This window comes from Hipposideros armiger, unplaced genomic scaffold (genome assembly GCF_001890085.2).
Source record: "Hipposideros armiger isolate ML-2016 unplaced genomic scaffold, ASM189008v1 scaffold_110, whole genome shotgun sequence".
NCBI classification, from domain to species: Eukaryota; Metazoa; Chordata; class Mammalia; order Chiroptera; family Hipposideridae; genus Hipposideros; species Hipposideros armiger.
In genome coordinates this window covers 543,130-566,971 of record NW_017731460.1, presented here as the reverse complement: position 1 = coordinate 566,971, position 23,842 = coordinate 543,130, and the positions used below count along the sequence as shown (strand labels likewise).

General features: G+C 48.5%; 1 protein-coding gene across 17 annotated transcripts in view; it reads left to right on the top strand.

Annotated features, from left to right (window-relative positions):
• The window catches only part of MEGF11 (multiple EGF like domains 11), a 378,756-nt gene extending 356,066 nt beyond the window's left edge, over positions 1-22,690 (top strand). For 2 of the 17 annotated variants that reach the window (XM_019647325.1, XM_019647326.1), the window contains 11 exons: positions 1,363-1,491; positions 2,472-2,600; positions 3,088-3,216; positions 3,726-3,854; positions 5,152-5,388; positions 6,938-7,056; positions 9,256-9,322; positions 9,610-9,674; positions 9,957-10,044; positions 12,520-12,576; positions 19,117-22,690. In XM_019647325.1, the coding sequence (XP_019502870.1) occupies positions 1,363-1,491; positions 2,472-2,600; positions 3,088-3,216; positions 3,726-3,854; positions 5,152-5,388; positions 6,938-7,056; positions 9,256-9,322; positions 9,610-9,674; positions 9,957-10,044; positions 12,520-12,576; positions 19,117-19,340 (1,373 nt within the window). In that variant the 3' untranslated portion in view covers positions 19,341-22,690. The other 15 variants (XM_019647341.1, XM_019647331.1, XM_019647328.1 and 12 more) reach the window with 15 other exon arrangements.
• Positions 22,691-23,842: the final 1,152 nt, after the last annotated feature.

Genomic DNA, 23,842 nt, shown 5'->3' with positions numbered 1-23,842 from the left:
CACATGGCTTCCACAGCTGATAAAAGATACCTGCTTGAGCTCCAGACATATTACCCACAGCTCTTATCCATAATCCACATTATTATCCTTCAACAAGGAGGAACAGAAAAAGAGACACGTTTCCACTTACCATTGGCCAAAATGTAGGCACATGGCCACACCCAGCTGTGCAGGAGCCCGAGAAATGAAGTCTTTATCCCAGGTGGCCATGAGCCCAACTAAAACTCGATTCTACTCAAAAGAAAATTGATATTGAAGGACTAGCAGCCTCCTCCAGAGGGATTCTAGGGGAGGTAGTATTTATGGTGAGTCCTGTAGGCAGGGTAGGATTTCCACAGCTGGACATGAGGGTCACGGAATTTCTGGAAGGGAACAGCTGGGGCAAACACACAGAGGAGGAAAGGCATGAGGTGTATTTGGAAAGCGGCTTATGTGTCTGGGTGAGGTAGGAAGCTACTGATCTCTAGGATCCAGATTTTATTCCGGGGCCATGGGGAGTCACCGAGGCTGTCTGAGCAGGGCACAGGAGTGCCACAGAGAGAGCTGTGCTTTAGAGAGCTCAAGTTGTAGGAAGAAGGTAGAGGATGAATTGCAGGGGAAATGAGAGGTAGGTGCTCGATTAACACTCAGACCTCGTCCTAAAGGAGCTTGCAGCCTAGTGGAGGAAATCAGCCCTTCCTCCAGGGACCAAGGAGTGACTCCTCCAGGAGGGGCTGGGACCCAAATCCTACAAGTGACTCAAAGTGGAAATAACCATGGGAGCTCAGTAAAAGAGAGCACCCTGTGGACCCAGGGGGCTCTCCTGAGGGGGTGGCTGAGCTGAGGTTTGAGGAACAGGTCAGATTTAGAGAGACGGAGGTGCACAGGGGTAGAAATTCAAGGCCAGTCCTCCCATAATCTAATGTCAGACAGACCTCCCACCTGCATTTGTCCATCTCCTTCCAGCTACGTTTCCCGCCCTCGGATCAGTGCTGCTGGCAGATTGTGGTATTCTGAGATGGAAGGCTGCACAGCAGTGCTGGGAGCACTGGACCGAGGGCAGCCGTGGGGTTCCCAGCCTCTCCACTTGTGTCTGTGAGACCTAAGTCAAGTGATTCTACCCCATGTGCCTCAGCCTGCTCCGGGCAGAGGGGATCATTAATAGAGCCTCCCAAAGAATGCAGCTGTGGACACAAGAGGGGAACTCATTCACGTGCAAATGGAGAAGGATGATGGGGGAGCTGAGGTGGGCAGTTCCCACCTAGATCTGTGACCCCACAGTGACCATGGCTGTGGCCTGGGAACTTCTGGGGTTGAAGCTGTGGGTGGCGGTCTGAGGATTACAGGTGAGAGGGCAGGTGCCAGGCTGTCCTGTGCCCACAGTGTGTGCTGGAGGGCGCTTTGGACAGGACTGCGCCCAGCTCTGCTCCTGTGCCAACAATGGGACCTGCAGCCCCATTGATGGCTCCTGCCAGTGCTTCCCCGGATGGATTGGCAAGGACTGCGCCCAGGGTAAGCTGCTGCCCCCCTGGGAATGACCCTCACTCGGGGTCACGCCTCAAAATGCCCAATCCTTGCCCAGAACCTCTCTGCCCCTGGCGCCTCCACCTGCCAGGGCTACAATCTCCTTCTGCAGATAGGATTGTCCACCTGAGTCCCACCTAGCTCTCTACCTAACATGAATTATTAGGATTGACTGCTGGCATTAACGGCTGGTATTGACATTGTTGGTAGTACCATTAATGCTATTAATACTGAGAATTAATACTCCATTCGCAGCTGAGCAAGGCGTAGCCCTTACGTTTGGATGGAGAGGACGAGGGGGCGGGGACTGGCATGCTGGAGTTTGGGAGTAGGGAAGAGTGGCCGGGGCAGTCACCTCAGAGGGTCAGTGTGTCCTTTGGGTGGCCCATGTGAGTGATGTCCTGGACATCATAAGCCTGGATGTGGTAGTGTGGGGGCTGTTCATGTAAGGTGTACCCAATCTGTATGGAGTTAACAGGGGCCTCCTGATCTAAGGGCAGAGACCCAGCCGGTACCCCTTAGGGAGGTCCCGGTTAGATAGTCTGGCCTTTTTCCATTCTGATGGAGGCGACACAGGTACCAACCTCAGAGAGCTCATCAGCCAGGAGTCCCTACCTGGGAAAGCTCCCAACCTCATGGGGAATTCAGCACACACAGTAGTCACAGAGTCAACTGCAGTGTTTAGTTACCCACACTCCAAATTATCAGTCCCAAGAGGGAAGGTTCAGGAGCCCTCAGAGCTGGGAGAGTGGGCAGAGAATCTGGGCGTAATGGGAATCATGGGTGACTGGGCCCAGAGGTGAGTGGAGGAATTCTGGGAACAATCATGAAAAGCCCCATGAAAGCCAGGAAATGCCACTTGGCATCTTGGCTGACATGCGCCCTCTCTTCCTCTCTTCCTCTCCCTCCCTTCCCACCTGCTCCTCTCTGTACCTTGCCCTCACCTTCTGCATCCTATCCACCCCCAGCTTGCCCACCTGGGTTCTGGGGCCCCGCCTGCTTCCACACTTGCAGCTGCCACAACGGGGCGAGCTGCAGCGCTGAGGATGGGGCCTGCCACTGCACCCCTGGCTGGACAGGACTCTTCTGCACACAGCGTAAGCCCCGCCTCCAGGCCGCCCAGCTATTCTGAATCCCATGCTGCAGCCTGCTGGCTGCCTCGGGCATTGTCTAGGCCTGCAGGGAGGGAGAGAGGAGGTGGGCACCAGGGCCCGGAGCCTTCCCACCCCTAGGATTGGCAGCCTGGCTGGATTCGGGGGTTGATGGGTCCAAAGTCCTGGAAGGTCAGGATTGTAAGGCACCCTACCAATCATCAAGACGAAACCCTCCTTGGACAGCGGGGCCCAGAGTGAAGAGGAGTGACCTGTGGCTGGAAAGCCAGGTGAATCCTAGTCTGGCCTCTGATTCCAAGGCACCTTTGTCCAAAGGACTCCCCACCCCCACCCCCATTGTGAGGGTTCAGAGTGTGGAGATGGCTTGGGTACATGGCTTCACTAGTCTTCACCTCAACGCTCAGAGAGGTGGCAGAAAACAGGTTTGGTCCCAGCCGCACCCCTGCAGTGGCCACCACCGTTTCTTCTCCAGGCTGTCCAGCAGCTTTCTATGGGAAGGACTGTGGGCGTGTGTGCCAGTGTCAGAATGGCGCCAGCTGTGACCACATCAGTGGCAAGTGCACCTGCCGCACAGGCTTCACCGGGAGACACTGTGAGCAGAGTAAGCTGTCCCAACCCATGACTCAGGGTGTCGCTGCCAGGATTCAGTCTCCTGCAGGAGACGCCTCCCCTTTCAAGGTCCACGCATTCGGGGCTCTGCAAACCTGCTCCTCTGACTCCTGGAGCAGCTCCCAAGGGAAAAGGCTGAAGGCCATGCCTGCAGTGGTGTTTGTAGTTTCTTCCTCTGCTTGGGTGGGGGTGGGGAAATACTGAGGCACAGCAGAGGCCTGAGGGGGCAAGCGGGGAGACAGGTGTTGATTCTTCTTCGAAGCCCCTTGGGCACCCAGCTCAGGGCCCAGCATGTGGAGGATGCTGCAAAAGTGTGTCAAGTGAGCAAACGGGTGGCTGTCCCCGCACTCAGGGCTAGAGGTGCTCTCTACCCCCAAGTATCAAATCAAAGCAGGGAACAGGCAGAGTTGGCTAATAGGCACAGCTGCCCACACAGGGGCTGGGAGGGGTTAGTGTGACTGCGTCTTACTGTCTAGCCCAACTCCTGTCCCCGTTACACAGGATGCGCTCCAGGAACCTTCGGCTATGGGTGTCAGCAGCTGTGTGAGTGCATGAACAATGCCACCTGTGACCACGTCACTGGCACCTGTTATTGCAGCTCTGGATTCAAAGGAATCAGGTGTGACCAAGGTAATACACAGATGGCAGTCCCCCCAGGCAGGGGGCTGTGGAAAGGGCCATGGAAGCAGATTCTGGGAGATTCCAATGGGAACAACTGGATTTGTAAAGGACACTTTATGACTTCCCTTTATTCACATTTGGGAAGAGAGCAGGAGTGGGGTGCGCTGCAGGGGAAGGAGTGGGGAGTCGGAGGCTCCAGGTACTGGGTGGGCATATGGAGCAGCGGCCTGTCACAGCTTCCCTGTGTCGTCCTTGGCAGCTTCCTGTGAGCCAAGCAAGAATAACCACAAGCTAGTGCTGTGGAAAGGGCAGCTGGCCGTCTGAAGAGCTGCCAATCCGGTTCTGCAACCTGCTAGGTATCCTTGGGCAGGTCATTTCCTTTTGCTGGGCCTGTGACTGCACATGCAGAGTGGGAAGAGTAGATTAATCCGTTTTCCACCACAGCACAAGGTTCTGCTGAGAGCCAAGGAGTCCAAAGGGGCTCAACCTTGGCTCCAGGTCTAGCCCAGAAGACGCCCCCTCCTCCCATAGGGCAGTAGTGAGGAAGGACTCAGCACAGTGCCTGGCCCATAAGTGAGCACTTGATAAATGGTTTTGTATTCATAAAAGCCCTTTGTAAAGTGCTACAAACATGTAAGGGATTATATATTGCTGTTGGTTCGTGAGATTGGGCTGTTACCCACACTGGAGCTTGACACTGCTTTATGATGAGGGTTAGCCTACACATGATGTACCAGGAAGGGTTTTGTGGGCAGTAATTCTGGGCACAGCGCTCACAGCTTTCACTGCCAGTCTGTCCTATGGTGCTCAGTCCCCTGGGGAGGGTGGGATTGCTGTCCCCATGTTCCGAATGAGCAAACTGAGGACTCTAATAAGTGACATAGCTGGTCAACAGGGAGAGGGGCTGGGTCATTTTTCCCAACTCCTGAGAAACCTGACTAATAGTTACTAGCTGTGGGTGATCTTCGGCAAGTTACCTAAGCTTTCAGGGACTCTGTTTCTTCGTTTATGAAAAAGAATTAAATAGTCCTTATTTCATAAGGCTGCTGGGAAGATTAAATGAGTTAATATCTGTAACTCATTTTTAAAAGAGTAAAATAATAAACATTATCTTATTGCACACCCACCTTCATATTTGTTCCTTGGGAGTTCCCTGGGACTCCAGCCCCTTTAGATAGTTGAAGAAACAGGCACAGTGAGAGCTGGGACCACAGGGATCGAACAATAGGTCTCCGAGCCGTAGAGGAGCAGCGGGCTGAAGGGCACGGAGGCCTGCCCCCCGCTCAGGCCCGCCCTCCGCCCGCAGCCGCCCTCATGATGGAGGAGCTGAACCCCTACACCAAGATCAGCCCAGCGCTGGGTGCAGAGCGGCACTCGGTGGGTGCCGTCACAGGCATCGTCCTACTGTTGTTCCTCATTTTGGTGCTGCTGGGCCTGTTCGCCTGGCGCCGACGGCGACAGAAAGAGAAAGGCCGCGACCTGGCTCCCCGCGTCTCCTACACACCTGCCATGAGGATGACAAGCACCGACTACTCCCTCTCAGGTAAGGGCTGTGGCCCCAGCGTCCCACCTCCTCCCCCTCCACACACACACTGTATCCTTGGGGACACCCGAGTTTACTGCTGAAGGTGGGTGGTCGCGCCTGCAGGGTTGGCGGCTGGGGCTGGATGCTCAGACTCCCCTAGAGAGAGAGTGGGAGTGGAGAGCAGGAGCCCACTTGGGAAAGGTAGATGGGGTTCCATGGGGTGTCGTTTCCTGGGCCCCCAGCACTGAGGGCCTGTTAGGAGCCTCCTTCCAATTCCCCAGAGCTTTCCATCCTTCCTCCACAGGAGCACCCCCGCTAAGCAGTGACTTTCCTAAACCCTCCAGGGGAATCCCTCACCAGCCTGATGCCTGGGACACCTCAGGAAACTGGCCTTGGGGCGCAGTGTCAAGAGCCGGTCCTAATTTTGCTTCCTTGGGTGAAGGCCTCAGAGTAACCCCCCTTCCCAGTTCCCAGAGTTAGGAGGGCCCTATTAATACAATGGAAGGGGATGTTGCCTGAATTGGGGGAGATGTGAAAGTGTGGGCAATGTCCCTTTGGCCAGGCCTATTGGAATCCAGTCTGTCCACAAATGTGGCAACAACTCCAATGGGAGTCTGCGTGGGGTGAGTAGGGCTGTTGGGCCCCTGAACTCTGGACTGCTGCCTTAGAAATAAGGAAGGCTTTTTGCTTCTTATTTAAACAGAAGAGGTCAAAATGCTCTGAAATTGCCCATCGCCCTGGGCCACAGGAGGCTAGGCCTGTCTGGGTGAGCACAAGGATGACAGCTCACTCCAGCTGGCTCCATAGCTCGTGGTTGACCTGCAGCCTCTTACACCCTGTGTTTAGAAAACCAACATCACACCAGCCCGTTCCTGCTAAGCGTTGCCTACCATGGGCCAAGGTCCTGCTGCAGGATCGACAGAGGCAGCCCAGATGCAGACCTTGCCTTGAGTCCCTGGCCTGCATGGCCCATCCACATCCCCAGCCACCCTCCAGTTTCAGCCCAAATAGTATCCTCTGGTGGAAATCCAAGCCCATAGAGAAGATTTGGGGATTTTCTTCTATGACTATAATGAGCAAGGTTGGCCGGGTTTTCCCACGCCATTCCACTGGAATTCCCCAGCCCTGTTGAGAGGTCCTGGAATCCACAAGGCAGAAGGGCAGGACTGGGGTCAAGAGGAGTGGGGTTCTCTTTATGGCCTCACTACTGGGATCTGACCCTGGGGGTGGGCAGGGGAGGATCAGCACAGATAAGCAGTGACTCGTACATCTGAGGCTGTCAAAGCCAATCCTCCCCCCTCACCCATGCTCCAGCTCCTGGTACCACCCTCCACACTGGCAGGACTATCCTGCATCCTGCGTGCTGCAGGGGCCACCACGAGGGAAGGGGCAAATCAGGCTCCACGAATTTCTCTGGGGGCAATGGATGTTAGGAATCGGGGGGGGGGGGACTTGGCTGTCTCTTTGCAGAGCACTCTCAAGGCTGCCCAGCCCACGCATTAGTATTGGGGCATCTCATGCCAGGGTTAAGAGTATGATGGTATGTGGCACCTTGTTCTCTTCCCAGATTTGTCTCAAAGTAGCAGCTATGCCCAGTGCTTTTCCAATTCCAGCTACCACGCACTGGCGTGCGGGGGGCCTGCCACCAGCCAGGCCAGCACTCTGGACAGGAACAGCCCCACAAAGGTACCGGGCCCCTGACTCCCCAGCCCTTATCCTCCCATTCAGCCTTCACCTCTACCCAGGACGGAACACACCTTCCACCTGGAGGGTCCATGTGGAACCAAATGCCAATACATTAAACACAGCCCCGTGATCCTTGGGACATGTAAACACTCTGAAGCATGTAGCAGGGAGCCACCAAGCACCATATAACCAATAGGCCTCACACGTAACCAAACCACAGTATCATTCAATATAACATATATCCCCACACCCTATATGTAACTAACTGGTACCAAGTCATGTGATCATGCAATCATGGGTAGCCTTCTTGTCACACACAACCATATACACCAAGTAGCTACTTCTGCCACATGTTAACACATATAACCAAAACACTACACCACCTACCACCAATCGCTGCAGTACATTACCAAAATATGTGGGCAACCAGCATGTTAGAAAGTAACCGCTATTCCTCAGGTAACCAACCACTGAAGTCCTCGTACCTGACAAACCACGTCATCAAGTACACACCCACATCATTGGTTGCACTCAGAACCAGCACAAGGGACGTGGGACCCGGACATCAGCTATAGCCAGTGTTCTTGCTCACAGTGAGTCCTGTGGGCCTTCCCTCACAGCTACCAGCACAATCCTGGGCTGGTGGCAAGATGTCTTCTTATAGGCCCTCGGGCAAGGATGTCTCAGAACACACGTGTAGTGAGGACCCATTCTGGGCAGAGTGGGAGGTTCAGAAATCAGGAAGAAGAGCCGCAAGGACCACAAGGTCTGATGGGCCCATACGCACACACCTCCTGAAACCCACCTAAGCATGTGCACACACACAACAGGACCAGACTCCTGGCTTCCTGTAACATGCTGGACCAGGAACATGGGCAGGAGCAGCTTTCATACTCCAGGTCTCTGCCCTAGAGCTCCGGCAAGCCTTTCTCCCTGTCTGCCCCACAGAAAATGTCCATCAGCCCACAGACAATACCTGCTGCCACAGAGCTGGTGGCAATGCAGCCTGAACCCCCTAACAATAACACACACACTGTACAGTCCCAAGGGCAAGCCAGCACCCCAAGGCCACTCTCTTCAGGAATGCTCAGCCTCAGATTTCCTATGAAATTGCAAGCGCTGCATGCAGGATCCCTTGGGGCCGTAGGCAAGGTCTGTGGCCATCAGCCCCGTAAACAGCCCTATAGCTTTAACCCCTCTTCCAGTGTGTCTCCCCAGCTCAGACCCCCATTCCTAGCTTCAGCATTCAGCTTGTCTGAGGAGCTGGGCTGGGGGAAGGTGATATGGACTTGCCCAGGAGGAGGCCCCTGACTAGCTAGAGCCACATTATTAAGGCTGTAGCAGGTTAAAGACAAAGGATGCCAGGGATGAGAGGCCAAGGCCCCGTCATTCTTGGTCTCATTCTAACAGGAAAGTGCCAGGAAGGAGCTGGCGTTCTGCAGAGTAGCCCACTTGGTGACCCTGACTCACCTCACCCCAGGGGCCCTAAGTGGCTCTGTGTGGTCAAGGACTCCTCAGCCTGGCAGATAGTCAGGGCACATGTAGCAAAAGCAGACAGCTATGATGACATGGGAAGGATGTGGATCTGGGAGCTGAGACCTGAGTTGACCCAGCTCTGCCACTGACTCCTTGTATAACCAAAAGGAGGGCCCACAAGGACTCAGGTCCCCACCTGTGAAATGAGGAACACCATCCTTGCCTCATAGTGCTGAGAATGCAGGAAGAGGAAAGATTGCACCATAAGTATGCCTTACCCTGAAGCTTTCCCTTGGACATGTGAAAGGGAGACACACTCAGCCCAGATCAGGTGGCAGAGGTGACAGTGATGTGGTAGGCAGCCTCACGTAGCCGCTGAGATACTCCAGAGCCCCGGGCCTCTCCTGTAGCTCAGTCCCACCCAGCTGACCTACTTTCCTGTCAGGACCAGCTTGGCTCAGGCCAGTTCTTGGCTCTTGGGAGGACCAGTTCCTGTCCTTTGCCCCAAGAGCCTGGGAACCCTACAGCTTCAGCCAGCTTAGCTCAGGGTATATTCTGCTTCCGCTGGCCTCCGCCACACCATGGTGGCCTGTCTTAGAACACCTAGCTCTCCCTTTACCCTCAGCAATCTAGGACCTAGGTGGGTCAGGGCCATCACAGGGTGGGTGCACACGGCTGGGCAGGGGCACTAGGTATTAACTGGCTCTCCTACTCTCCAAACAGCTCAGTAACAAGTCCCTTGACAGAGACACAGCAGGCTGGACCCCCTACAGCTATGTGAACGTGTTAGGTCAGTAGTGGTTTGAGTGTGGTCCCCCGCCATCATGTCGCACCCTGTTCAACTTCTCTACACTGAGACGGGGCCCTGTCCCAGCTCCCAGAGTTAGTAGATGAATTTTGAGCATGGTTTTCCCCCAGGGAGACAGGGTGTGGGGAGGAAACCCAAGTCCCTGTTTCAGCTCTTATAAGCAAATGAAGCCCAGGACCCTCTTTATTCCTATACTAGGGGGTAGGGAGATGGTGGCTATTACCCAGGGACAAGGGAGACAGCTAGGGCCCCCGATCTGGCGATTCTAGATGAAGGCAAAAGATGCACTCGTCATCTGGAAAAGGAGCCCCTGCCTGAGCCAGGCCCTACCAAGGTACCCCGTTCAAGGGTTTCTTCCCTCTGCCCCACTGGCCAGGTGGACACCAACTCCTTTGGGAGGTAGGGGTAGCGGGGAAGGGGCGAGGGGAGGCAAGGCCAGTGGCCTCCACTCTAGCAAACCCCCGAGCCAGCCCCTCTGGATGCGACACGAAGAAGCCCTCATTCCTCCTGGCCTGCCCCACCCTGCCCCCCACCCCCACCCCCACTCCCGCCTTACCAGGGCCCTGGGAATAATGGCTCCTCCCTGTCATTCCTCTCACTAGACTCCCATTTCCAGATCAGTGCCCTGGAGGCCAGGTATCCGCCCGAGGACTTCTACATTGAACTTAGACACCTCAGCCGTCACGCTGAGCCACACTCACCAGGTTAGATTCCCCCCAGCCCTACCCTCTACCCCTGGGCCCCTGAGGCTCTCATACCAGTCTAGACCCAGCACTGGCCCTATCCCCCATCCCTGCCCTCCCCCACATTGGTCCCAGAACTCTTTCAACAGCAAGAGGAGCCCCGCTCCTTCCCGACATGACCAGTCACAGCCCAGTCCCCTAACGAGTCGAGCCTGTCTGGATCCCCCATCCCCCCTTCTGCTCCCATCATGGTCAGTGGATGTGGACAGATTACAGGTATTAGGTGACAGGGACACAACATAGCTGCCTTCCCTGCAGACCACAGCATACAATCCCAAACCACTGAGAAATGACCTGGGGACGGCAACACCTTGGGGGGTCTCTGGGCCCTTGTGGGTGTGGATGACAAGCAATTGGCTCTCTGGCCAGAAAGCCCAGCGTCCCCCAGATAAAGACCCCAGACCCACCTGTGGCCCAGACCAAACTCTCACTGATCCTCGGGTGGGGTTGTTGAGCAGGGATCTGAAGAGATTGGGGCAGGATGTGTCAACCAACGTTCTCTGTGCTCATGTATCAGGTTCAAACTTGGTGGCCTGGGCAAGATGCCAAAAGGAGACTTGGAAAATCAGTCCTGTAATGGGAGGATGTGGGTGGGAGTTACAGGACGCACCACAGTGAGTGCTATGAATGAACAGAGAATGTGACCTCCCTACAAACAGCCCCTTTAGGGCAGGACCTTAGCACATTGGACAACCTGGGCTCTAGCTGGTTTCTGGAACTCAAAGGAAAGGCAGCTGTACTAACCCCTGTGGGTCCCGAGGTCCAATAATACTAACAAAAGTGAAGATTCTAAATTCATCTGCTGGCTGAGTAGGCATGGACGGCAAAGACCCCGGGCCTGTACCCAGGAGGCTGTGCTCTTGGCTATGGGGTCCCTGGGCTGTATCCAGGGCATTCAATAACCCCACCAAATACAACCCCCCGCACACATACAGACACACACTGCCACCAGCCTGTTATCTCTTTCCACATGGGAGCATCCTCGGGGCTCAGCCCAGATTTCTCTCTGCTCTGAGCTCTCAGTCTTCCACCAATGTAGCCACAGTCACCACACAGCTTTTGGCTTACACTCAGACAGGCTGGTGGCCAATGGGAAAAATATTTGGGGAAATCTGGGCTCTAGTTGCAACTCAACGTCTCGCTTGCTAGTGTGGTCTCAGGGAAGTCACTGCCCCTCTTTGGGCCTCTGTTTCCTGTTCTATGAAAAGGGGACAAGTTAGCAGCCCAGCCTCCTTCCCTCAGGGAGGGCAAAGGAAGCCCTTGTCTGGTATAAAGGGTTGAATCTGCAGGGATGCAGATTGTTGCAGTCATGTTTCTAAAGGGCACAGGTACCTATTGGTAGAAAAATAGCAAACTTGAGAAATCAGGCCTGGTTCTGCCCTATCTTTCAGAAATGTGTGGAAAGCAAGCAGATAGGCGTAGACTCCGGCTAATTAAACTTGGGGACTCTGTGTGGAGGAGGTATGGACAAGTATCCAAACAGCAATGGGTTGGTCAGAAACTGATGAGAGTCACGTGGAGCCAAACTGTACTTTAGTGAGCACTTGTTCAGGCCTTGCCTGGTATTGTATCCTCAGTTAAAAGCTGATAATAGAACGGCTTTGACTCTGAGCCAGTGTCATTCTGTCCCAACCTTAAACAAGCCAGACAATTTCTCTTCTGGGATCAACAGCAGCAATGCACCTGAGCTCGGTCCTGGAACCTGTACGTCATGCCTACGGCTGGAGCTCAGCGCCATCGCTGTGGGAGCCTAGGTTAAACCGGGAGCCAAAAGGGAGAAAAATCCTTGGGATTGAAGAACATTGGTAATACTTTATCAAGACAGCTCTCAGTTAGGTGCAAACAGTCCACCCAAAGGAATGGGAATGACTGTACATCCTATAAAGATTAATCAAGAACCTCAGCCACCTGTCCACCTCCCTCTCTGGGTCCCAGCAGTGGAGCTTCAGATCCGGAAGAGGGGGGGCGGGATCAGAGGTGAGAAGTAAAGAGTCTTTAACCCGAGACTAAAATACAACAACTAGGATTTGGAATGTCATGTACCCTTCCCCCAAGCTCAGAACTGGCTCTGACTATTCCTTATCGTGTACTTTTGCAGCCTGAACTTCACCTATAATGACTGCAGGTGGCATCAGAACTGCCTTTGATCACCTGAAATACATTCCCCTTAAAGTGCAGGCTAAAGAGGAAGACTGCTGAACACGCCAGGGGGCGCTGTAGATCACCGTTAATGCTCATGAGCCTTTTAAAAATTCCTGTATGGTCAGAATGATTTAGATAGAGTAAATGAAACCCAGAATAATTTTCTAGCACTAAAGAACTATTTATTTTCTGGGTAGGGGAGAAAGAAAAAGAAAAAAATAAAGCCAACAACACATGCAGTCTAAGTAAACCTCACTCACCCCCATATTTTTTTCTTATGCTATCTTTCTGCAGGTGCTTGTGGAATGGATAGACGTCAAAACACATACATTATGGACAAAGGCTTCAAAGGTAGAGTATCCAATCCTGACATCCCATTAGAAAGGGCTTAGCAAGATAAAGAGTGTGGACCTGAAATGGCCAGGAATTCTACCAGAGAGAAACTGTGTCTCTCTTCCCCACCCCCACCTCCCGCAAAAAGTTAAAAGACCACAGGACCTGGGGCTGCTGGGTAGCTCTGCCCAGGAGGAGCAACCATAATAATACTGGATTCATCTTTCAATTTCAGTTGCACCTGCTTAACAAACACTGAGGGTTTTTTATAGATGCCAACTAAATGTCTTCGGAAATGGAGAACGTCATTATCCAACCAATTAGTATGAGTTAAATTGATTAAAAAATCTGAAATAAAGTCAATCTACCTGCCCCAGAGGCCTCCTGTCATTGCACTGGTAAGGAATGCCACCCTACACCTGCTGGCTTTCTAGGGCACAAAGAATGAAAACGATACCCTAATATTGTATGGCACTCCACCCTAGAGATCTCTGCCCCCTGAGAGCAGGGAACCCAGAAATAATCCCAACACATGGGAACTGCAAGTGAGATCAGCCTTCTAGGAAGTCTACAAGGGAACCAAGGTGAAAGGGCAGGTCCTGGTCCTGGGCTTAGGCCCTAGGTTTAAATGACAGAATGTGTGAAATAGATGGCTTTCAAGCTGTCATTTACTACTCTGTCACTTATTAACTGTGACTTTAGACTGTGAGCTCTCCACGGCCCACTTTCCTCGTCTGCAAGGCTGAGATAATTATGCCTGTCCTGTTATTATCTAACAAGGTTGTCATAAGCATTCAATAAAATCCCAGATGGAAAATGTTTTTGCATATTGTAAAGGATTGTACCCATGTAATAGGGCTGTTATTTTGTTCTTTTGTCTGAGGTCTATTTAAGAGTCTCCCCCAAACTGAGTAAGAGATGACTGAAAGCAGAGGTCCCAATAGATATCCTAAATCTAGCTGTGCACCAGAATCACCTGGAAAGCTTGATAAAAACACAGGTTTTTATCTCCCCAAGATTCTCATACTGTAGATCTAGAGTGGGGCCCTAGAATGTACATCTGTGCAGAGTACCTTAGGGTAGTTGTTGTAGCATATCACCCAACTACCACTGAGAACCTCTAGTCTAGACTGACCCAGATTTCCCGGATTACTGTTCTGGTCTTTCCGACTCTACCTTGGACACATCCTAGACACAACCATTTCCTACCAAGGAGAGCTAGTGGTCTACAGTTCTTGGTGGGGTGGCTGTTAGACATGGGGTGAACTAGGGGCAGGTGATGGTCATGAGAACTGTGTTCTGAGCAAGAGAACAGGAAGGACAAGTCTCCATCAGCACGTGTTAGGATACATACTGCTCAAGAGAACCATCTGAGGACAAGAGGTTGCCCTAAGCTCCTAGCCAGCCCAAGGACACTGCTCCCTTGGGGGCCTCATTCTGGCAATTTTCTGTGAGTTTTGACCTAAACCAGGGGTCGGTAAACTGCGGCTCGCGAGCCACATGCGGCTCTTTGGGTATGTACATGTGGCTCTAAAGTAAAATTAAAAATGAAAAATAAAGCTATCATAGTTTCATTTGTAAAATTTTTAAAGGATATTATTCATATAATGGTGATTTCATTTGTTTTATGGCTCTCGAATAATTTTTAAATTGTTGTAAGGGACAGGATTGGCTCTTCCATCTCAAAAGTTTGCCAGCCCCTGACCTAAACCATCCAAAGAAGGCAAGCACCATTACAGCAAGTAAGGCTAGATACAGGAACAACAAACAGCTCTACTGTTTTAGTTCTGTGACCTGGGGCTCAGTTTCTTTCTCAGAGGTGTGAGGATTGGGCAGAAAACACAGTTAAGGGCTTTTCCAGCTCTGAGAATATGCATGACTCAGTCGTAAATAAGCTCAGACAGGCGCAGACACGTCAGTACATGAGCACACAACTTTCCCACGCACTTCATTGTCCTGCACACTGATTACAGTAGCTCCTTTCAGACTGGCAACCACAAATGTGAAACCAAGCTAAGCAGAGCACTGTCTGCCTCGGCACCATTCCTTCCTGTCTCGTGGGACCATACAGATAGTGGGGCCTGGGTGCAGACTGTTTCACCACCCTGGCTGCAGTCATCCATTAGAGAGGAAAGCGGGCTATGCAGGCAGACGTGCCAGTAGGTGCTGGGGACCAACACATCAGAACAAGAATTCAAAATGAGGAAAATGGAATGTCACAGTTCAAAACTTTACAGAGGTACTTATCAATGACAAGGAGTAAACCCCACTAACTGGCTCAACTCCCAAATAAACACTTAAGAAACTAGTTTGTACCAGGAATGAAATTATTTCCTAAAACCAGTGGGCTAGATCAAATCAAAGCTGCTAGGAGTCAAAAGTCTAAGTGTCTCTGAACTCAATGGGAAAGAGCGCTGGCCTGGGAGTTACAAGATGTGGGTTCCAGTCTAGTTCTTGCTGTGTGGCACCGACTAGGTCAGTGTTGTTTTCTGGGTGTAGGTTTCTTCCTCTACTAGGACAGGGTGGTACTATCACCATCTGAGGCCCTTTCCAGCTTTGACATTCTAAAAGTCATTAATTCACTCAGTGCTGCCTCTCTCCCATTACTTACTGAAGCCCTCCACTCACCTTCATCCTGGAGGTCATGTGAGACCACCACACTGTTGTGCTAACCTCATTTTATCCCTTAAACACCTTTGTCACCCCTTTTCCTTCTCCCCCTCAGCACAGTGATTCTACAGCTGCCTCATGTTCAGTTCCTTGTCTGTCAGGCATTTCAAACTGCTGTAGAAGAAATCCTCCCCCATACTCGCCATCACCTGTATGATCCTGAAATGCTGGATCTCACTGTTGCTTCCACTTTCTCCGCCTGTAAGCCCCTTGGGAATCTAACCAAGTCTCTTCCTGTAGTCGCCTTGGGTTCCAAGGTAGTTTGGGGTCCACTGACAACCTGAAAGCTTTTTTCAGCTAATGTGGTTCTCCTTCTGAGATCTCCCCTTTCCTCTCCACATAGCCTTCTCTCTCAATCAAGAGAAGGATGCTCACTTAGGACCCAGAAAGAGAGAAGGCGGTGTAGCCTTCTAATGAATAGTCAGCTGAGAAGCAAGATGGATGTTCAGTGCCTGGGTTTTCCCCAACAGTGAAATATTGGCCTTAACTATTGCAGATGTTAGTGTGAGCCTAAGGCCTGGGTCAAGATGGCCTGGGAAAGTCACCTCCCCCTTTGGATTTGCTGCTTCCTTTTTCAAAATGAAGATGTTTATATTAGGCTCATTTCAGAGGCCCCTTCTGCCTCTGATAGTATATGGCTATGTGAGATTTTGGGGAGGTAGAAACTAGATGAGAGCAAATGGCAGGGCATTATAGGGCTAAGCCTTTAGTGCTGATGCTAATTACAGGCCTTGGAGGAGTGACTCCCCAGAGCTTGGTGGATGCTTCCCCTTCCTTTGCAAAATGCCCTGAAGTACAGGGACTGGCATGGGGGGTAGAGTGGAGCTCTAAAAGAATGAGGAAGTATCTTAGAGCAGCTGGTTATTCTTCCTCTTACCACGCCCTCTCTCCCTCTGGGCAGGCAGGTAGATGACTCAGCTGGAGAAAAGAATAGCTCCCTGAAGTGGAGTTTTCCGGCTTTCCTAGCCCTTCCCCAAATTCCAGTTCTCAGAAATAGAGTCCAGATTATTCCATAATTCAATACCCTCCACTCACCATCTCAATACACACTCCTCCATCCTTTGTCTTTACTACTGGCCCCTTTATGAAAGATACAGCTTCTCCCTGAGACTTATCCCCTCCCCTACAATCCCAACTTCTTTTATCCATTTAGGTGCATCCCCTGCTGCAGAGCTAACAATTTATTCCCCCCAAGTTGGAAGGGGCCCTGACTTTTCTGGTGGAAAAGAGAAAAGGGGCACTATTGGCTAGCTGAGGCTCTTTTAGGCACTGATTAGAGCTTCAAGGTTCTCCCACGGCCATAACTGAATCAGTCATGGGATACCCACAAAAAGCTTAAAAGCTTTGCCTTTCTCTCTCAGCAGGGCTTGGCCCCATAGATAAAAGGTGTTCCTTGTTAAGAGTTAGGGGAAGCTGTTGCAGATATAGTTTACATTTATATATACAGGAAAGGAGCATGGGGAACAAGATGTAAGGGAAAAACACCTTGATGGGATATCAGAAGACAGAGGTTGAGTCTTAACTATGAGTACTTAACTAACATTAAGCAAATTTTATGAGCTTCAGTTTCCTCATTTCTAAAGAGGTAATACTAGTCCTTCCTGCCTCCTTCACAGATGTCACAAGTTTCATGACCTAACTTGAAAGACTAGCTATGGGTGCCACACAAAGTGACCTATCAGTGTTCCTTAAGTTTTAGAAAATAAGAAACTGAGACAGCTGCCAATCAAAGGATGTGTCTGGGACAGGAGGTGGGGAGAGGTGTTAGGAGACTTCTCACTCAGGAAACGGCCCTTCTTCAAGCAATTCCAGTCCTCAGCTTTCAAATAAGCAGTTGAGTCATATTTCCTTACTCCCTGGCTGATTACGTTTGGAACACCCAAAGTGGGACCAATGAGCCATGCTACTAGGGTTCCTGGACTTATCCCCACTCCCTAGTTCAAAGAAACAGAGTACTCACTAGAGGCAAATGTATGTGGATCAGGTAGGTTATGACCCTGGACCCGCAGCCACCTTTCCCCATGTGAGCCTCACCAGCAGCTGGGATGATCTAGCCCCCCTTTCAGTCCTTGCTAGGGCTGGCAGGGACTGCTCATTATCTAGCACAAATATTTTCTCCTCTCCAGGGCTCTATGCTATAAAGAGGCCACAGTCTAAGAGGGGACCAAGCCAATATCCCTCTCCACCATGGGCTAAGTTGTGATGGAAAGTGCTTGAGCCTGGTTCTAGAGCTTGCTTTGCTATTGATAAGCAGTGTGACCCTGGGGAAGTCACTTCCCCACTCTAAGCCTCAAGTTCCTCATAAGCAATAAAGAGGAAGGGGAGAATATTAGTGCTCTACCTACGCCACAGGGTGTTGTGAACACTTGAAGGAACTAATGAGGCAATGTACTTTTGTACAAGATTGAGGAAATGTTACCTGCTGAAACAGACATCAATAATTCTACACTAGTAACAGAAAAGTAAATGCCCTCCCAGTCACCTGTGAGGGGAGAAAAGACTACTTGTGACTGACACATCTCAACTACTTCAGCCACATGGGGTGTTCTGCTCTCACTGGACCAAGGTACATCTAGTTACCCCTTGACTTACATTATCACTTTCACTTTTTTACTTTTCCATTCATCTCAAGTTGAAGGCTGGAAGCATAAACAGCAGCCCAAAATGTAATTTGTGATGATTCTAGTTGAAAGATCATCCAAGAATATCATCATCTGCTACCACTTGTAGAAATTTAGAGCTGACGCCTCTTAGATCACTCTTGACTACCAAGCCCCTGCAACCCCCTAGCTGGCAGAGCCTCACAGACAGATGAGGCTACAGCTGCCAGATTACCTAGAGTAAGAGTAATGAAGTCCTGACTCACTTGGGACAACCTACAGAAGGCAGTGAGATCTTCTCCAAAAGGGGAATGGTGTAGCGGTGGAAGGAAGTGCTACTCTTTCCTCCTGTGACTCCCAGTCACAAAAAGAACTTTCTTCCTCCAGTAGAGCTAGTTACCTCGGTTCATATTTGGAAACTAGTTTGCATCCTTTTGTACCCTCCTAACATGCCCTGAAGTCTTGGGGACTTTGCATGCCTGAGAGGTGGCAGGAGAGGAAGCATAAGTTCTCCTAGTATCAAAAAACGTTACTACTAAAATAGGCTTCATTTAGCATTCATGAGAACTATGGTAAATGATCCCAGAGGATGCATTGCAGGCTTGCTAGAAAACAGGAACTTTCCAAAGGCTAGCTTGAGACCAAGGTGCTTTTGACAACTCTACACCTCTCTCTGCCCCACCTCTAAGCACGAGCTTCTGGAGCAGGATGCAGCCAGTTTGCTGCCATGAGATTGCCAAATTGCTGACACCTGTACCAACCAACACACACATCTACTTCTGATATCAAAAAGAATTCAGGAGAATATCACAGAAAATGCACGGGCTACAGAGTCCCAAGGCACAGATTCAAGTCTTGGCACTGCCAAGTATGAGCTGTATGTCCTTAGCCAAGTCATTTCATCTCTCTGGGCCTTCATCCCATTAAAATGCATTCTGGGCCTTCATCCTACAAAATGCAAACTACCAACTATCCTTGCAGGATTTTGTAAAAATTAAATAATACATGTGAAAGCACATTTTGAGTATGTTGAATTAATCTCTTTCTTGTGCTATATCTGACTACTAACAAAAATGGTCCTATCTCTCCAAAAACAAGTTTCTTTAGAAAAAGAACTCTGCCTACCTAGGAAAGCATTCAACATGTTTAATAAGTAAATCTTGGACTATCACAGGCTTTTACAGCTCCAGGATCCTGAAAGCACATGAACTCCACTGCAGTCTGCTTCTGGTATTTAAATTAAGTCTTATGTCCTTGCTTGTCCTAAGAAATTTCTCTTGCCTTGCAGATTACATGAAAGAATCCGTGTACAGTTCTAGCACTTGTTCCTTGAATAGCAGTGAAAATCCTTACGCCACAATAAAGGACCCACCCATCCTCACCTGCAAGCTTCCAGAAAGCAGCTATGTAGAAATGAAGTCGCCTGTGCACAGGGGGTCTCCGTACACAGATGTGCCATCCTTGTCGACATCTAATAAAAATATATATGAAGTTGGTAGGTGTCTCAAATAAGTAACTTAGCAAAATTAGGATAATAGTTAGCATCTGAAGTAAAAACAATCCCTCTCCACTCACCCTGTCTTGAAAACACACCCTTCTTTTGTTGCTTTTTAAGGGATTCAAGGTGAACTGTCTTTCCCAGGACTGCCCTTCCCTCTCATGCATCAAATTCTTGGGCCAACTCTGCTTTAAAAAAACACCAGGACTAGTATGAAGCAGTAATACTGAGGAAGTGGGGAGTGGGTACACACACACATACACTTCAACCAATAGTTGATAGGAATCCCAGTTTAAAAAAAAACAATCAGAACAGACATTAACTTCCTCAATCACCTTCAACTTTCTCCCAGTTTAACCCATGTCCCTGGGCTCACTGATAAGACCCCTAACCTCTACGATATTCAAAATCTCTTGGTTTTGACCAGAGCTTGGGATTCTGACAGTACACTCACTTAGGCTTTACATCTTGTGAGCAAGTCTCAGTCCTAACCCTCATACATTTATCACAGATTTATAACCCCTGGCTACTGTGCCCCCACCCAGTTAAATAGAACTCTCTTCCCTCCAACAAGGCAACCGAAGCTAATCTGTTCTCTGAACTCGTTTTTCACTATATTCCTTAGAGCCCACAGTCAGTGTGGTCCAAGAAGGCCGCGGTCATAACTCCAGCTATATCCAGAATCCATACGATCTACCTAGGAACAGCCATATTCCTGGTCATTATGACCTCCTCCCTGTAAGACAGAGCCCTGCCAATGGGCCTTCCCAGGACAAGCAGTCTTAACAGGGATAAGCTTCTCTCTTGCAATGTGCTCTGCTGAATATTCTCTGACTCTCTGAAAGAAGACAATCCCTTGACTTGAAATAATGGTACAGACTGACTCCAGCTGCGTGTTAGTTATTACTTTCACCTGGAACTAAAGAAGAGCTTCCAAGTGGGACTGGAGTAATTGTTCAAAAGGTCTGTTTGCAAAGGCAAATCCTATCACTCACCCACCCCAAACCCCAAATCCCTGGATTATATGATCTTTTAAAACATTTAGGATACAGCTACTCATCAACATCAGCTAAATATAGCTCAATATATTTATTTATATATTTAATTATCTGAAACATAATGCTTAGAAAGCATGTAGAATAGGTTTTACAAACATTCCTAGGGGGAAACGGGGACCAGGGAGGGGAGAGGATTACTGTAAAACACTTGAAATAGTACAGATGTACTTTTGGCCACTGTTACCATCAACATGTTTGACTACCTAATTAGTACATAGACACAAACTGTGCTAATATCAATCCTAAAGTACCTATACATGTCTGGTCCATCAAATTACAATGGCCAAGACTGCAGAGTTAGTATATAGTCGAATGCTGACAACTTTAATTTTTAAAAATAAGACTTTAATAAATACAAATTAACTTTCCCCTCTTCTGCCCTGCTGGTAGTAGGAAAAAAGGTTTCCAAAGCGCAGCAGCCTCTTTCAGTCTATGACAATATTTCTAGGCCAGTTCAAATTCCAGAACACTGCAAGTCAGTCCTGGCCTTGTCCACCCAACACCTGAGTCATTCCAGGGGAAACAGAACTCTGAGATGGTGCTTTAAGCAAGTTGTCAGACTGATAAGAATTACGTGTCCCTAAAAGTGGCTGTTTGGCCTCCCAAATTTATTTGGTTGGCATTCCTGGACTCAGAGAAGTACTTGCTTTTCAAGCATTTCTTCATAAATCTTGAGCTTGGTGTAATAATTAGACAAAAGTGGATATAGCAAGTTTAAACTGCTTAATGTACATTATGTTTTTTGATGGAAGTTGAAATGACCAAAGAAAGAATGGACTGTAATCGGTTGCTACGTTAAAAACTTTATAGTTAACATCATATGAGGATATGAAGTACTTCTACCTTCTATCTTAAAATCACCACCCACCGAGATGGCCAAAACTAAATTACAATGAACTAATGCTCCGGATCCCAGTATTCAGATGTGTCACCTACCATTAAACATAGGTAAACTGGGACTCAGATGAGTAAAAAATGGGCCAATTCCCAAGCCCTAAAGAGGGCCTCCTCATGAAAATTAAAGACCAAAAGGGCAAACCAAGGAAACTAATGGCACCCCTATACCACTCCATTCTCTGGTAACAGTCCAGTCAGTAAAATTTCCAAAAAGGTATACAGAAGAGGATCTAAATGACTGCAAAGTTGGAATAGCTGCTACAGGAAGTGTGGGAGTTCTGAAGCCCTTGATACAAATTGGAAGTCTGCCATGGAACCCATTAGTTTGGGCAATAACCAGCAAAAGCAGGAAAAAAAAAAAACAAGTACAATCCCTCCCCCACTTCACTGAAGGCTTAAGCAAATGTTGTTATGGGGAAAATATCTAATACTTACATGAATGCTGCATGTGTGCATGGGAGCAAGTGATCAGCGATAGCAAATTTACTTTCCAAAAAAGCCTTGTTAAAATATAAATACTAGAAAATTACTCTGTAGACCCAAGTAAATATTTCTCATACATATGTAGAAAGAAATACAAATAAGAGACTTACCTCAGTATTTCAGGGCAGCAAGTACTCAATTATCTTTGTGAAGCAAAGATCAAGAATCATGGCAAAGTCAGATCAGCAAGGAGAAACTTCATCTCAATCCCAGGTTTTATCTTCTCCCCTTACCCTGCATGTACAGTAACAGCTGCCTGGCAAACTGCAAACAAGCAGCATCACTCAAGTTTCAAGTTTCACCTCTTTTTTTTGCCAACTATCTTCTGGGCAAAATTCAACAAGAGGTGGCAGGGTGCAATTGCTAAAGCACTGGGTCAAGAGAGCTGAGTGTTACTTGCCCTCTCTGGGCTCCTTTTTTCCCCCGTGTGTCAAAAAGGGAGACGCAAAGATGCATAAGGGAAACCTAACAACTCTTCAGCTCTAGCATTCTGTTTAAACAAATGTATCACAAATCAAATCAGACATTACAGGAAAAGGGAAAGACAGAGGGTGTGATTGATCTATGGTAACAACAGCTGTCTTCACATATCTAAGAGTTACTGGTAAAAGACATTTCAATTTACAGAGCAACTGTTAGGAACTTCTGTCTAGCACTGTCACAAGTAGGGTCATGGTCAACCTAAACATGTGCACTGTGCATTTTATTGGCAACTTGGAAAGATCTGTTCAACTATTTTACAGAAACTAAGTTCTCACCCAAAGTGATGTGTATGATTGAAATGAATAAAGAAAACAATTATTGTACAATAGCATTGACACTATGAAATGGCAATACTTTTTTTAAACAATCCAGATTTGTAATATATTTGTTCACTGTGCAGAGGGATCACACCTTGTACAAAATAAATTAATTTCTCAAACTAATTTATGGGAATGCCTACTGTTGTGTTGCAAACCAAAGATGTGTCTATAATCTACCATTTAGATTTAAGGAGTAAAGTGACCACATATAGAACTAACCTACGTTTTGTGTGGTCACTTTAGACGGCCAGGGAAGTGAAAATTATCCCAATAAATGCTTGAAAATAAAGTGAAAAAGTCCTATCAAATTTAGAACAAGAGTCTCTTCCTTTAAAGTAGTGAAGCAACATATTCAACTCATGTCCAAAAATTATTGAAAAATCTCATAAACATCAGTATACTCATATAGACAATTTCTCTGCTTTCACAAAGATTTGGACTCAAAGACAACTATTACAGCTTGTGCTCAGCTTGAGAGACACAAAGGTAGTTCTGTGGAATGGAATAAGGCAAGTCTAAGGGCCACCTAATTTGCATAAATGCAATGAATAGCTTTCCGATAGTAGAAGTCATTACCCAGTACAGTACCCTGGGTGAACCTGTTTTTAGGACCTTTTAAAAAAACATAACCTTGTGACCTAACTTGTACAGAAACAGCAGGATTAATTTTGTTGTAAAATACAGATGCTAAAAAATAGCTTACTGAATGCATTCAATGGTGTAAGTTTAAAATTTCTCCTTCATACTTTCAAAGGTTTGTACATAATCCTCATGTTTAAGTCAAATTAAAACCTTTCAACTTGTCAGTTCACAAGGCTTAGGTGATTCTCAAAAGTTACTCCCATTTAATAAAATGTTTAACCAAGAATACATTTTTGCTAGTTAGAGATTAAGAGACTAAAGTCAGAAAAAATCCTCCTACCAACAGATAATTCTCAAGGGCTGGAGCTTGACATCCTAGTGAAAGATGAAACATAATCAAGAGTTATAAGGCTAAAAAAGGTACTTACCAAGAATAATAGTGTCAGATTATGACTTAGAAGGCTCAGAATACTACCCAGTACCATAAATGATAACCAAAGGCTGCAGGTTGTGAACTCAATACAGAAGATTCAAGAATGATACACATTCTATTAGCCATTCATCTAACCAAAGGGAAGACAGAAGAGGCCCATTTAATTAGTAGGTGGCAAGAGGGGAAATGGAAAATCTTTCTTAGAAGGGATGGATGGATACATAGGGATTCATTATACTATTACTTTTAATTTTATAATT